The 14,227-nt window shown below is 52.1% G+C and overlaps 1 protein-coding gene across 4 annotated transcripts in view; it reads right to left on the bottom strand.

The window, feature by feature from the left end:
- Nucleotides 1-14,227, bottom strand: part of Kcnq1 (potassium voltage-gated channel subfamily Q member 1) — a 318,671-nt gene that overhangs the window by 263,539 nt on the left and 40,905 nt on the right. For all 4 annotated transcript variants that reach the window (XM_029479746.1, XM_021166795.1, XM_029479747.1 and 1 more), the window contains exon 2: nt 11,428-11,518. In XM_029479746.1, the coding sequence (XP_029335606.1) occupies nt 11,428-11,518 (91 nt within the window). The remainder of the gene's footprint in view (nt 1-11,427; nt 11,519-14,227) is intronic.

Here is a 14,227-nt window from a genome sequence, read left to right as displayed (position 1 = left end):
CCAGATCATTTTCAGCCTCAGAGGGAGCTAGGAGATAGAACCATGTTAAGAAATGAAAGAGAGGGGAAGAGATGAAGTGAGGAAGGAAGGAAGGAGGGAAGGAAGGAAGGAAGGAAGGAAGGAAGGAAGGAAGGAAGGAAGGAAGGAAGGAAGGATAAATTTAATGTGAAAGAATCCCCCAGGCCTCCAGAGAGCTCCACAGCACTCAAGACACTGACCAGCTCCCACTCTGCAGAATTAGGCTCCTAATCCACATGTGACAGATCTCATCCAGGCTTCTCGTGCTGATAGTTCTTGAATTCAATGTGCAAATGGAATGGGCCCCAAGGGCAGGGGTGTCCCACTCCTGGCAGGCTCAGATCCAAGCACAGCATTCAAACTGCATATGTGCGGGACTCCAAAGTACATGCAGATAAGAGAGGTGCACACAGGTCATGCACATGTGTGCCTTCTCACACATCTGTGCATGTATGTGTGCATGTGTATGCCCCACCCCCCTACCCTCCTGAATGTGCATATCACAACTCAGCGTCCCAGCTGTGCTCGGCTGCCTTTTCTTCCAACCTGCTATTTAACACTCCTGAGCAAGTGTGGAAGCCATTGTTACTACTCACAGTTCCCAGCCTCTTTTGCAGACCACAAGTGCTGGGTCCACCTGCACTCAGCCCCCAGAGCCACATCTCCCGAGAAGAGTCTGTGTTATAAATACCCACGAGAACACAAAGCTTTGACACCAGAGGCCAGGGCATGCTTTCTCAAGCATCGCCCGCATAGGGGAGGAGAGCACGGCCCCTGGTTGCCACGACCCTGAAGGTACTTGAGGACATACTCCATTTCTCAAGCCCAGCAGTCCAGACACACTGAGATGGCCTCTGGGTCAGAGCATCTCCCACAGCTATTGAAGAGGCTGCTATAGCCCAGCCCCAGCCCTCGGCCCCCAGCCCCCAGTCCAAAACCACCACTTGCTCCACCCGGAGACCCCAGTCGCCATGCAGCCTTGTCACCAGGAGACAGACAGTCTACAGGAAGCTGCTGCTGGGGCCTTCCCTCACCGGTCAGCTCAAAAAAGCAAGGGGCCAAGGGGCCTGGGTGCTCAAGTGTGCCTCTCGACCCTGAGAGGCTGCCCCCAGCCCCCTCCCTCCCTCCCACCTGCGAAGTCACACAATGACATGCTTCAATAGCACACAGCCTGGGCCTCTGGTTTTCGTTCTGAGTGACCCTGGGAGGCCAAGAACGTGATGGGAGCCCAGCTGAGTGTGATGCCCTGGGGGACACTCAGGCCCCCAGCCCTCGTCACTCGGGCAGCCCGCTCCTCCAGGCAGACAGCTGGCGGACTCCACCGAGCTGTGCCCCTCAGCCATGAGGCCCTGCAGCTCATCCTCTTACCCCCAACGCAGCCCCCAAGCAGCCCCCAGGTGCCCCACTGCAGAGGGGGTGCCAGGGCAGTCTACTCAGCCCACCCCACTATATTATGTCAGCTGTTAGCCAGCACTTAAAGCGAAGCGCTCCAGCTGGCCAGGGTCAGATGTAAAAACAAGGGCCTAACAAAACCCGGCCACCCCCCAGCTACTCTGAACTGGAGACCCCCACCGCATGCAGCACTCACTGAGGAGGCTCTGTCCAGCCTTGGGCAGAGCATAAAGGAAACACCTGTCCCTGGCCGGCACACTCTAATCCCACTAAACCCGAGTGGAGAACCACCCCCAGCAGGCAGCTCCCACCCCAGGTCTGACTTTTGTGCTGGGCCTAAAGGAAGGATGGTGGAGAAGGGAACCCTCTGATCTCAGGAGTGGAAGCCTCCTTGGGCCCCAGCCAGATCCAGGTTACTGAAAGCACAGTGCCTGAAGACAGCACCCCCCTTACCCTCACCCCAACACACACCCCTAGTTCCTGGAGTCTGAATAGGAACCGGCCTGCCTTAGGGTCCTTGGCTCCTGAACGGTTGTCCCCCTTTAGAAGGACAGGAGGCTCCTGCCACAGGAAGACCTTTCCTACCGACACTGGAGCCCTACGTAACCCTGCCATAAGCCAGGACCCCCAAATAACCACTGGGAGCCCCATACTTGGCCACCCAGGCTGATTTATCACTACTTACCAACCTGGAGCTGAGTCAGCACAATTGTTAGAAAAGGGCAGGGGGAGTAGGGGGTGAAGAGAGGGGAGTATAAGACCACCCAGATACTTGGAGGCCCTGGGAGGGGGCCAGGAAACTATGTACACACTACACATGAGTCACGTACGTGTGTGTGTGTGTGTGTGTGTGTGTGCGCGCACGGGTAGATCTTGGGGCTAAAACAGAACTGTAGATTGGGAGTGGGGTGGGGGTGAGGGGGTGAGAGGGTCACTCCCATTGATTCTGTCCCCATGACAAGATGCAGTACAGGAGTGGAAACTGACCCACAAGGGAACAGTGAGAGCTAGTGCCAAGGGGTCTTCTTGAGGCCATGAGACCCTGCTGCCAAGCACACGCTTCTCTTTCCCTTTGGGCTCAAAGTCACCAGGAAAGGGTGTGGAGAACAGCCCAAAGGGAGAGAAACAAGAAGCAGGCCCTGCAAACCCAGGTAGGCCATGGCTTTGCACCTACAGAGCCAACCACAGGCAGGCCCTGCCTGCATTCGCACCACCCTGCCTAGAAGCCTCGGACTAATCCCCACATGCCAGGTAGTGAGGAATGGGTGGCATCCTTCTAGAAGGTTCCCACCATGTCTTACTGTCCTCTCCTTCTGCCCCAGGCTCCTCAGGATTTTATCCGGTTCTGAACAAATGTGCTACGTGATGATTCTTGCCACTGCACACGGCTCCGCTCTGGTTTCACAGAGGATGCAGACACCAGAGCTATGTCCTGCAAGACCCTCCACACTAAGGCCTAGGAGGCTCAGGAAATCTGGTGGCAGCTGAGGATGCTGGCTTTCCTGCTCTTACAGTGTGCAGGCCTTGTAAAAGGAAGCCGCTGCCTCCAGGGCAGGGTGATGGCCAGTTTAAACCCCATAAACCTGAGGACCTAGGATCCATGGCTCCTAAACTGTGTCCACTGTGATAGAGAAGGCCTGACCTGCCATTTCCACCCTCTCAGATGTGTCCCATGCATCCTACTTTCAAAAATAAAAGCAACCTAGGAGAGGAAGAGAAAGGCTGTATTTTAGTTTACAATTCCAAGTTACAGTCCATTGTTGCGGGGAAGTCCAAGTGGGAACTTTAGACAGTCAGAGTCGAGAGCAGAGTGCAAAGAATGCATACTTGCTTGCTTGTGCTCAGCTTCAGTTCTCCACTACCAGTCAGACCAAGAGGTCCTAGCATCCACAGTGGGCTTCCCACATCAATTAACTTAATTAAGACAATTACCCCACAAACACACCCACAGATCAGCCCAATGCAGACCATCCCCCACTGGGAGTCTTTCCAAGCAATCCTAGGTTGTGTTGAGTTGACCATTAAAGCCAACTATGACAGTAACGAGGGAGAACGCCTTCTTCTAGGAGCATACACTGACTTTCTAAAGATAAGGGACAGGGACATAGTCCCAGTGTCTTTGGAAAGCCCCACAAGATGTATTTAAAGAGAGAGAAAAGTGACACAAATGGAGTAGAGAAAACCACTTAGTGGCCCCAGGCAGAGTCATCTGAAGTGGCATGAACTAGGAACAAGTGTCGTGTGTGTCAACATGGAAATACAGAAGAAAGACACTGTGAAACCAAAGTAGCCACAAGCCATCCTGAGCCGCAAAAGACCAGTGTGGGATAGTGCAGCACACCCATGTGGTCCAGAGACATTAGCAACTTAAGTGCCATTTTAGTGTCCACGGATCATTAGAAACCAAGAGGGTCAGGAGTTCAAGGCCATTCAAAGTTGCCAGATGTGGTGGCACGTGCCTCCAATCTCAGCACTCGGGAGGCAGAGGCAGGTAGAGCTCTTTGAGTTTGGAGCCACTCTGAACTACACAAGGTGTTGTCTCAAAACAACAACAACAACAATAAAAATAAAGCATACCAGCAACCGCTATTCTGCACATTCTCCTTCTGAACAGAATGAGGGACTGGACAACTTTCTCAAAGGCCATAAAACACGTGCTGTAGGTTTCAAGGGCCACACAGTCTCTATCCTGGTTTGTAAAACAAACAACCAAACCAAACCAAATCACAGACGAGTCCACAATCCTGCCTGCTGACTATGTGCTACCATGCCCTTCTTAGCCCCTAGCAGGCAGGGTTTCAACACTCCAGCCAACCCCTACATTCTCTAGCAGCTGAAATGGAGAAGATATTGGGATCTGCCCACCATTTCTGCCCCAGCTCATGGGCACCATAATACAGCATGTGAAAGACACTGGGCAGATAGGAGGCAAGAGGCTTTGCTGCACACCAACATAGCAGGCATTTCTAGCAATCCAGCAGGACATATAAGCTCTGTGCCCTACCAGTGGGACTGTTTTGCACAGCTTGGAGACCTTGAGGTCCTTAGGAGCAGCCCAGCCCCGTCCATTCACCTATGTCATCCACCCATCCCCAGACTAGGCGTGACATCCTCCCACCTAGACTAACCCACAGATCAACTGTCTTCTTAGAGAGAGGCACCAACAGTTCGGGAGAGTACCCCCAAGCCTCCCAAGCCTCTGGATGCCCTGGGGGCTGCAAACAGAGCTGAGCCCATGTCTGCTCCATTATCCCCCAACAGCCCTCTAGGGACTACACGCAGATGGCATGTAGCTTCCATGTCTACAGGACCCCAAGGTGTGAGTTCTGGGTGTGAACTTGAAGCCCTTGTCCCATTAGCACGCAGCCTGAAACACAGTTGGAGCTTCACAGCTACTCTCTTCCTCAATGAATGTAGGAGAAAACAACTCAATCAAAAAAAGGTGGGCATCTCATGGGGAATATCTTTTAAAGTGGCAAAGTGACAGCTGGAGCAATAGGACCTTGTGTGCTGAGGACATAGGGATAGAAAGTTCTGGTACAGTCGGGCGGTGGTGGCGCACGCCTTTAATCCCAGCACTTGGGAGGCAGAGGCAGGCGAATTTCTGAGTTTGAGGCCAGCCTGGTCTACAAAGTGAGTTCCAGGACAGCCAGGGCTATACAGAGAAACCCTGTCTCGAAAAACCAAAAAAAAAAAAAAAAAAAAAAAAAAAAAAAAAAAAAAAAAAAAAAAAAAAAAAAAAAAACAAAAAAAAAAGAAAGAAAGTTCTGGTCCTGTCTCGAAAAACAAAACAACAACAACAACAACAAAGAAAGGTTCTGGTCCTGAGAGGGACACAATGTTTCCTCAGAGGACCCAAGAGCCCAGGAGAGAGCTGGCAACACTACTGGGTACACTGTTAGCTGGACAGCATCTCTAAAGAGCCCTGAGAACTAGATCTCTCCAAGCAGGGAGCTGGGGCCCCACAGGAAGTCAGATCTTGGGCTTGGCAGTGGAAAACTCAGGCTCCCTGCTGGTCTCCTGACCTTGTGCTGCTGCAGCAGTGACTCAACCTGCAGAAGTCTTCTTCCCTCCGCTGCAAACTAGTCTTCAGGGACAGAGATAGAGTAAGCATACTGACTCTCACGAGTGCAGCTAACAGGTGTGATATTAACGCCCCCATAAGAGATCTCAGACAGAACACCAGACCAGGCAGTGGGACACATGGCCAAATGCAGTGCAAGCAGCAACGGTACACTAGGTACAACCCAAGGCATGTCTCAGCCAAAAAAACAGGATACCCGCTGCGACTCCAAGCAACAGAAGATCGAGAGCTAAGAGCAAGCTCTACAACAGATAGACCGTGAAAACAAACTAAACCAAAGCAAAACCTAGACACAGCACCAAGACATGAAGCTAGGCGCTGAATTTAACGCCAATAAAGTCTCCACTGGCAGGAAAGGGTGTGAAAACGAATGCAAGAACATGTGAGGCCCTGCTGAGTGTGAATGAGGGTCTGGGACCTGGGGAGCTGACCCTGTTCCACTTGAAAGTAGGACCCAGCAAGGGCTGTTTTTAAGGGCTCAGAGAGCCCACCGGATCTCATTTTGCCCCTGGGAAACTGAGGCCTGCCAAGAGAGTTACAGAAAGCAAGGGCGGGCCAGGAAGGGTCCAGCTGCAGGGAGGTGGGTCGCCCCTGCGGGGCCAGGGAGCCTCACAGTAAGGGAGGAAACTGGAGAGATGACCTCATCCCCCAGGCCTCCGGCCGCGCGGCTCACGGGTTTTAACCGCAGGCATGGCGGGACAGTTCCCTGGTATGCGGGCCGTGGGGCTCACGGAGCTGGAGTGTGTGCTAGGACTTTTTCAATGCAGCTGTCTTTGTGTGGGATTTGAAAACAAGCTGGGGTTTGAGAGACAAAAAACAGCCCTGCACCTGGGCCTGGCCAGGGTCTCCTATTGCAAGGAGGGGTGGGTGGGTTTGGCGGCGTGCATGCACATTCAGCAGACTTGCACGTACACGGCGTGCACACACATGTGCGCCACGTCTACAGATGTACATACAGCTTGCTCTAGATTCAGAGGCCGGATTGGGGGCTGGGCAGCGAGGGGGGGGCGGTGTCCTCCTTGGGACCACAAACAAGTTTCAAGGCCAAGCACACCTACAACACCCCTGATCAAAGTTCTAGCCAGACCCTGGCCTGGCAGGGCCCAGTTTTCTCCAAGAACAGCTTTTCAGACCCACAGAATATGCCTGGCTCAGCAGAATGCTTAATCCCTCGGAGGCCGCCTGGCTTCCTTGGCCCTGGCTGAGATAACAGGGCTCTGGCACCACGAAAGCCAGGCGCCGAGGCAGGAGTACCGGCGCTGGGGTTGGGGAACACAGCCTCGCGTGACTTCTTCTTCACCATTTACCCAATGTGCTCCCAGAATCCCTCACAGAGCTCCCTTGCCCTGGGCCCCCGTGGGGCACCGCGGGCTGTGGTTTGGGCTCCCGCGCTCAGCACTCTGGGCTCGGCCCAAGGGCTGCTGGAATGTGTGTAACAAGAGCGCCACCTGGTGTCTCCACAGCTCGTCAGAGGCTGCCCTGTCCTTAGCCCAAAGGCTGAAATAAACATCTTTGTTTTTCACCCAACTCCGGTCCACAGCACGTAGCAGCTGCATTCTACACTATGTCCCCCAGCCTGAGGCTCCAACAGCCATTCTCACCCTAGAGGCCTGGAATCCACAACCATGATATCTGCGTAGGCCTAGGACACATGCACCTTTCGAAGGCCATGAGCCATCTGCAACAGCAAGCACACAACTCCTCCTTACCTAACCCTTTGACCAATCATCATGTCTTCTAGGAAGATATCACCACCCTATATACAAGGTCCTTTGAGCCATACACTTCTTCACTGGTCCATATGTCCAGGCTGGACACACGCCTACCTCACATCTGCTACCCCAACACCATGGTCATGACTCATGGTCACTAGACACAGCCAGCTCAAATCCTGGAAGGTATGGCCTCTAAAGGCTAGCATGTGAGGATACAGCTTACGAACATGGCAAAGTGGGGGACAGACAATGGCTCAGCAGTTAAGATCCCTTGCTACGCTGGCAGAGATTCTAAGTTTGGTTGGGTACGCATGTTCGGCTGTTCACAATCGTCTGTAACTCCATCTCCAGGGGATCTGCCACATTATCTTCTAGATTCTGTGAGCATTGTGCACGCACGCGCGCATGCGCACACACACACACACACACACACACACATACACGGGATGGGGCAGGGAGAGAGAGGCTTTAAAATAATGTGGCAAAACCAAATGAGGAGGTTAAGACTAAAGCCAACTATACTTTCATCCCTATACTTGATAGTTGGAGACACTGAGGTTCAGGGGTATCATTGTATCCTTAGGGGGCATGCCTGGGAACAAGACTTAAAAAGAAGGGGGTTGTGTATCCTACTCCATATATACACTCTGAGCAGCCGAGGTGTTGAGCCTCCCTCCGCATAGTAGAAAAGTGTGAAAGAGATGTGAGCCTACACAAAGAAGCCCGTCATCACATCCAGGTTCCCAGAAAAGAGCAGAGGGGAGTTCCAGAAGGGAGTGTGCAGCGTTGACCGGAGGTCAGTCCTAATAGTAGGAAAGCGACCCTGCTGGGTATAGCGTTTGTGCAAAGGTCCTGAGGCAGCTGGGAGTGAGAGATGAGGAGGGAAGGGAGGTTTGGAGATGGGGGGTGTGTGTATGCTTAAATGTGTGACACCCTGAGGACTATGAGGGAGAAGTTGGAAATTATCCCAAACCACCCAGGGAGCGTCTGGGACACTCAGGTTTTTGTTCTATAAAATCTCTTCTTAGCTGTTGTGGGGCAGGGAGGGTCCAGGGAATGAGAAGGGGACAAAAGAGGTAATGAGGTCACTGCCCTCACAGTGGTGGACAAAGAGCCACTTCTGGGAAGCAGAACAGACTGGGGAGGGGCTGCCTTGGGAGTGGGGACCCGCTCACACTGAGGGAATGGAGGAGGGGGGGCCCACCCACCCACCCACGCCTGCCTTTGCTTTAGGGTTGTTGAATCTGTGTTCACAATTCCAAAAGTAGCCACAAGATGGCAAGTAGGCCCCAGAAAGAGCCTGGCCTGAGGGAGGCAGCAGAAGCCACCAGGAAAGGGAGCCTAAGTCAAAAGTTACTGGGGTAACCACCCCAAGTCTGGAGCTACCAGATGAGAAATGGAGTAGGTGCATTCACAGGCCCACACACATGTGAACATGTGTTGACACATGAACATACAGTACCATCTATGTGTAGGCATGAACATAGCTACACATGAAGATACACAATACAATGTATACATTCACAAGTGCACAAGGATACACAAAACCAAGCACAAGGCCTAATGTGGATATTACACATGTAAATGTCCACTTACACTCTCACACATGCTCAGACAAAACACACACTTACCTGAAGACACAGCTATATATAGGAATGTGTCCATTTGAATACATGGGTCTATGCATATGTGAATACATTTACATAAGTGCATATATAGACTTGTACTTGGGAGACCTCCCAGGGGAATGTTCTGACACCCAGGCCCTTCTCAGCATGGGAACCATTTTGGCCTAGGCTCTCCAGACCAAGTCCCAAACTAAGAACTATAGAAACCTAGTTCTCTGAAAAAGAACCTGGGCCATTCCCCTCAGCAGTAACCAGGAGCTATGTCCTCTCATAACATAGCCAGAGACTTGACCTCATCCATGTAGCAGCCACTTCTGTACTGGGCAAGGGAGCAATTCTGACAGGAACCTGTGGGGATAGCATCACACATAAAACTAAAGAACCCAGGGCCCTCTTCCCCACCTTGGTTCTACAAGAGAATACAAGGGCCATGTGAACTTCCCCAACCATATCTAAGAGCTCCATCAGACAGGTATTGAAAGATTATACTTTGGGACTAAGGGATGTCATCCAGGAAACTGAGGCTAATCAGCTAACACATCACAGAGAGATGCCAGCTAAGATTTGGTGGCATCTTTCCAGCCACATGGAGCCAACTAGGGAATAGGCAGACTGGCTGGATGTGGCTTCTGGAAAAACTTGAGGCCCTGACCCAGACTTGAAGCCCAGGGACCATAGGTACAGGAACTTGCACCTCTGTTAAGTGTAGGGTCATCATAGGCTAAGGCCCATATTAAAAAGTCCCAGAAAACTTCAGAAGAGAAGTCGCCCTCTAGTGACCACAACTTCCAATCACAGCTTGCCACTGTCTGTTAGCAGCTGCCTAAAACCACATGTGCCTAAACCACAGTGACATCCCAACCCCAGAGGCAGGCACACCGCTGGCTGGCACCACAGCCATCATAGTTAATACTTGGTACCAGGTGTGCCCTGGATTGAACGCATTGACTTTTGGGCTGGGAGTGAGGAACAAGAAATTTGCAAGGTGCCCCTGAATTTTGCTGCAGAGCCCACTGTAGGGTATGAACCCTCCAGTGGCCTGTAGAGAACTAGGCACTACTAGGCAAGCCTCGTGTTTGATTTGGTCTACAGTGAAAACGCGTGTACTATGGAGTTTTGGGAAAGGGGCCCGTTGGAATGAGCAGCAGGGGTGGAACAGAGCAGTGCCTGCCTCATGCTTCCCTGGAGACTCCTAAAGCCATTGGCAGTATCACACATGAATACTCAAACTTGAGGAAGAAGGCACCCACCACACACTCAGGCCAGGACCAGAGACCTCTATAATCCAGGAAAAGGATCTTTCCTGTGGCTCAATCTCTAGAAGCCATAAAGGAAAGATAAAGTTGATACATGAAAAAAGGGTGTGGCTGAGCAGCCATCACTGTGCTTCAAGACTTAGCAGGACAAGCTGCCCAGCTGACAGAGGCTGTATATAGATAACACTGAGGAACACCTAAGTCCCCTGTGCAGAAGGTGAAGGGCAGATAAATGTGGCCCTTGTTCCCTGTAAGGGTCGGGAACATCCCATCACAGAAAAAAAACCACAAGTGCACCCAAGCAGAAAGACACCAGGCTGCACCATTCTGGGCTTTACCACCTGTTGCCATCTTGTCCCCATAGTCCCAGCCATGCGGGCCTCCACCCATCTTCCCAGAAGCATCATAGATCCATCAGCATTGCTTCTAAAGGCCACATTTGGCCCAGCAGAGAATGGTGATACATGGGGTGTCTACCCTCATGGCTCTTGATTGCCCTCACAGAACAGGGTCTGCCTCAGTTGCTTCAGTGGATCCTAGCCCTGTTTGAAGGACTAATATCTACCAGATCAACAGTACCTCAGCCCCTCAAAGCATTTGAGTTCACACACAACAGGGCACCCTGAAGACGCAGTTGGCTCTTCACAGAGTTCAGGGTCATATGAGACAGTCCCCATGCCCTTCACAGAGTGTGGAATCCTAAAAGACAGTCTCTAAGCCTCTCACAGTACATGGGTCCCACAGGACAGTCCCCAAGCTCCTTGGAGTGTAGCTGGAACCTGGTATTTGGAAATTCCATTCCTCAAACTTTCCACATGTGGCTCTATGCTGGGACAGGGCACACACCCAGGTCTGGCCTGCAGAGAGCTGTGTACAAAGGTAGTTGTAGTACCCACCAGGACTGTCACGATGGCCTTGCCAGAAATGATACATGAAAGTCCCCTGAGATGAAAGGCCCACCCCAGTGACTGAATTAGAATTGGGCTAGGACACCAGCAGGGCCCATGAGTCAGTCAGCAATAACACACACAAGAACCACCCAGCCCTAGGCACTGTCCCCACCCCTCAGTGCCACTGTATCCATGTCCTCCTGTCCTCTCTCTGGGCCTAGGTCAGAAATTCCCCACACAAAGGGACCCTTTCTATTCTTCCTGCATCTTCAACACATGGCCCAGGGGCCTGATAGGCATGGATGCAGGGGAATTGCCCTGTTTGATAGCCCAGTAGCAGGGTGGTGGAGACCAGGAGTGGGTGATTCTACCCTTCCCAGCCCTCCTCCACCTCTTCCGGTTGCAGTGATGACATTTACTGATGGGCCCCGGGTGCCTACATACCATCCAGAAGAGGGTCCCGGTGGCCAGAGCGGCATACTGCTCAATAGTGGACAGGACACTGAAGATGAGGCAGACCAGAACAATGAGGAAGCTGTGAGACAGGGGACATACAGTCAATGCCTGAGCCAGCTTCCCTGCCACCTCCCTCTCACCCAACACCCCACATGCAAGATCTTTAGTGCTGGCATTTCCAGGAATTCCTTAGCTAATGCACTCAAACATGGGATCCATGGGATGGGAACCATTTACCATGTGAGGACTGACCCCAGATTGGTGTCTCAATACACACTGACTTTGAACATGCCACACTGTGCCATTTCAAAAGCAGCCAATACACAGGAACGGTACACAGCCTGGTGGCCATGGCCTTAGGGACAATGGGTCAGCATATCCAAGTATTCAGTATAACCCCCAGTATATCCAAGAATCTTGGTGTACAATTGAAGTTCAGAAGTGCTATTTTTACGAAACAGGAGCCTTCATCCCCAGGAGTGCAGGGGGATAGAGTCCCTTAGCCAATGGGGAGACACAAGAAAGGAAGGCCAAACACAGCCTGACCCTGTGCCCTGAGGACACCCATAAGTCATAGCTTTTACACTGAGGGTACAGTTGCTGCCTGCTCTGATTCCAAGGGCACTGGAAGATAAGTCTCCCTTCCACTAAGCTCTCCATCCCTGGGTGTCATCATCCAAGGTGGCCCTCAAAGTTGCTCCCACTTTGGGGAGGGTGTAGATTATTAGATAAGGAGATGCTTTGGGGAGCTTCAGAGACTCTACACACCTTCATGGCATGTTCTTGGGAATCAGAATAGAAGTGGGGAGCTGATGCATTGTCCCAGGGCTACAAGAGGGACAGACAGAGAAGGTATACACAAAGTCGTCAGGGCCCCAGCACAGTTCCTGTCCTCAACAAAGGAACCCACACACTCCATCAATCCTATATCAGGTTTTCCCAGTATGTAAGGCCCAGACCACCAGCCTCAGGCTCAGCCTCCCAGAGGGCACACAGCAGCAGTAGCCTGACTCAGTCACCATTTCCTGGAAGAGGCACAGCTCAGATCTCCCACATCTCTTAAGATTGATTTCATCCATTCCTGGCCTCTGCAGCCACCGCTAGAGGCTCAGAAGACTGACAGGCAAAGCCCCCCCCCCCCATTTCCCCCTTCTACCTGCTCTGCCAGGTCAAAGCCTGCAGTCATAGCTTACTATGCCTCCCCCAAGACAGACACTCATTGTCATGCCCATTTGCTCTGCGATGCAGAGCACATTCCAGCCTCCTCTTGTTCCTCCTCACCCCGGCCCCGGTGCCAACTCCACCACCTCCAGATCCCCCACATCATGCCCAGTGTGGTACTCCAGTGGTACTCTGTCCCCCTCTTACTGGTATTGAGGACCTGATGTTACTGCCCTGTCTAAAGGCAGAGACTTAGGTTCCTACAGAATGGTCCCATATCATCTGCAGAAGTTGCTCCAGTACCCACCCTGCCCCCATGACACCTTAAACACAACACTTATGGCCAAACAGCTCTGCCAAGTCCTAGTGCCTACAGCTACAACCAGGCAGTGAGCAGCCTCAGAACAGGTGACTAATATAGAGCTTGGTGTACAGAGGTCTTGGTACCCTAACACATACATACCTCCATTTAATCCCAAACTCTTACCCTACTCACCAGACCTATGGTAACCTCACATCACAGTAGGCAACGTCTCCATTTGGCACTGATCCCTGGCCAACACCCACACCAGGATTCTCACATAGAGCACACATCTGATTTGGCCCCAGCAGAGCCTCCAGGTGGGCTTCAGTCCTTGCCATTCCCCATCTCTACCACCATGAATTCCTCATAGGCCTAGGGCTCTGACAGCAGCCAGCCTCTAATCCTGGCACCCAGTGCTCTACACAGGATTGTTTCCTCATGTCCACTCTCCTCATGGACTTAAGGACTCCCCCAGAACAGCACAACAGGACATGCAGGTCCTCCTTGGTCCCCCAGTAGTGTTCCTCCTGACTAGTGGTAACCACACTGACTGTTGGCCCACATCTATCTCCTGGTACTGATCATATGGAAGCCCCTTGTAAGCTGAGCAAGCCACATCAGATCCTCAGGAAGCCATAGCTCTTATGTGGACACAGCAAACACTAGGTTAAGTGGGAGCCCCTCTGCTGTCCATCCACAGATTAGATGTCCATCCATGCCTGCCAGAGAAGTCTAACTTTAGACATGTATCCTCAACTTCTTTCAGAGACTGTTGTGGCCTTTTGAGACTCAATTCCTCGCTGACTAGACTCTGCTCTCTCCTCAGACTGACTCTTCACAGAGTGGGGCCTCACTAATCCAGGGTGTGTGTTGTTTTGATTTCCAGCAGGCAAGGAAGTAGGGTTGGGCTCATCTCTAGGCAATAGTAGATGCCCCACCCCAGACCATCGGTTACACATGGAGCCAGAGAGCGACTAGCATGAAGAAACGCAGCCTTTTCTGGCTGCCCCTCCACAGTGACATAGTCAGGCAGCCCCTACTTCAGATTCCCACTTGGCACATTAGCAGCTTAGGTCTACCCCCTCTTGGAACTGTGGGTTGAGGCACAGTGCACAGCCCTCAGTGTCTCAGCACCTAGAAGTGAGGGAGTGACTTTACCCCAAGGTCTTTGAGAAGCCCCCAAACTCCTGGCATCAGTACACATGTAAAGATATGGTGAAAACTTCCTGCTGCTTCCCTGGGTTCCCTAAAGCGCTCGCTCTCTCTCTCTCTCTCTCTCTCTCTCTCTCTCTCTCTCTCTCTCTCTCTCTCTCTCTCTCTCTC

The sequence above is a fragment of the Mus caroli genome, chromosome 7, assembly GCF_900094665.2.
Source record: "Mus caroli chromosome 7, CAROLI_EIJ_v1.1, whole genome shotgun sequence".
Taxonomy (NCBI): Eukaryota; Metazoa; Chordata; class Mammalia; order Rodentia; family Muridae; genus Mus; species Mus caroli.
Note: the sequence above shows the minus strand (reverse complement) of the source record. Positions and strands in the feature narration are given on the sequence as shown.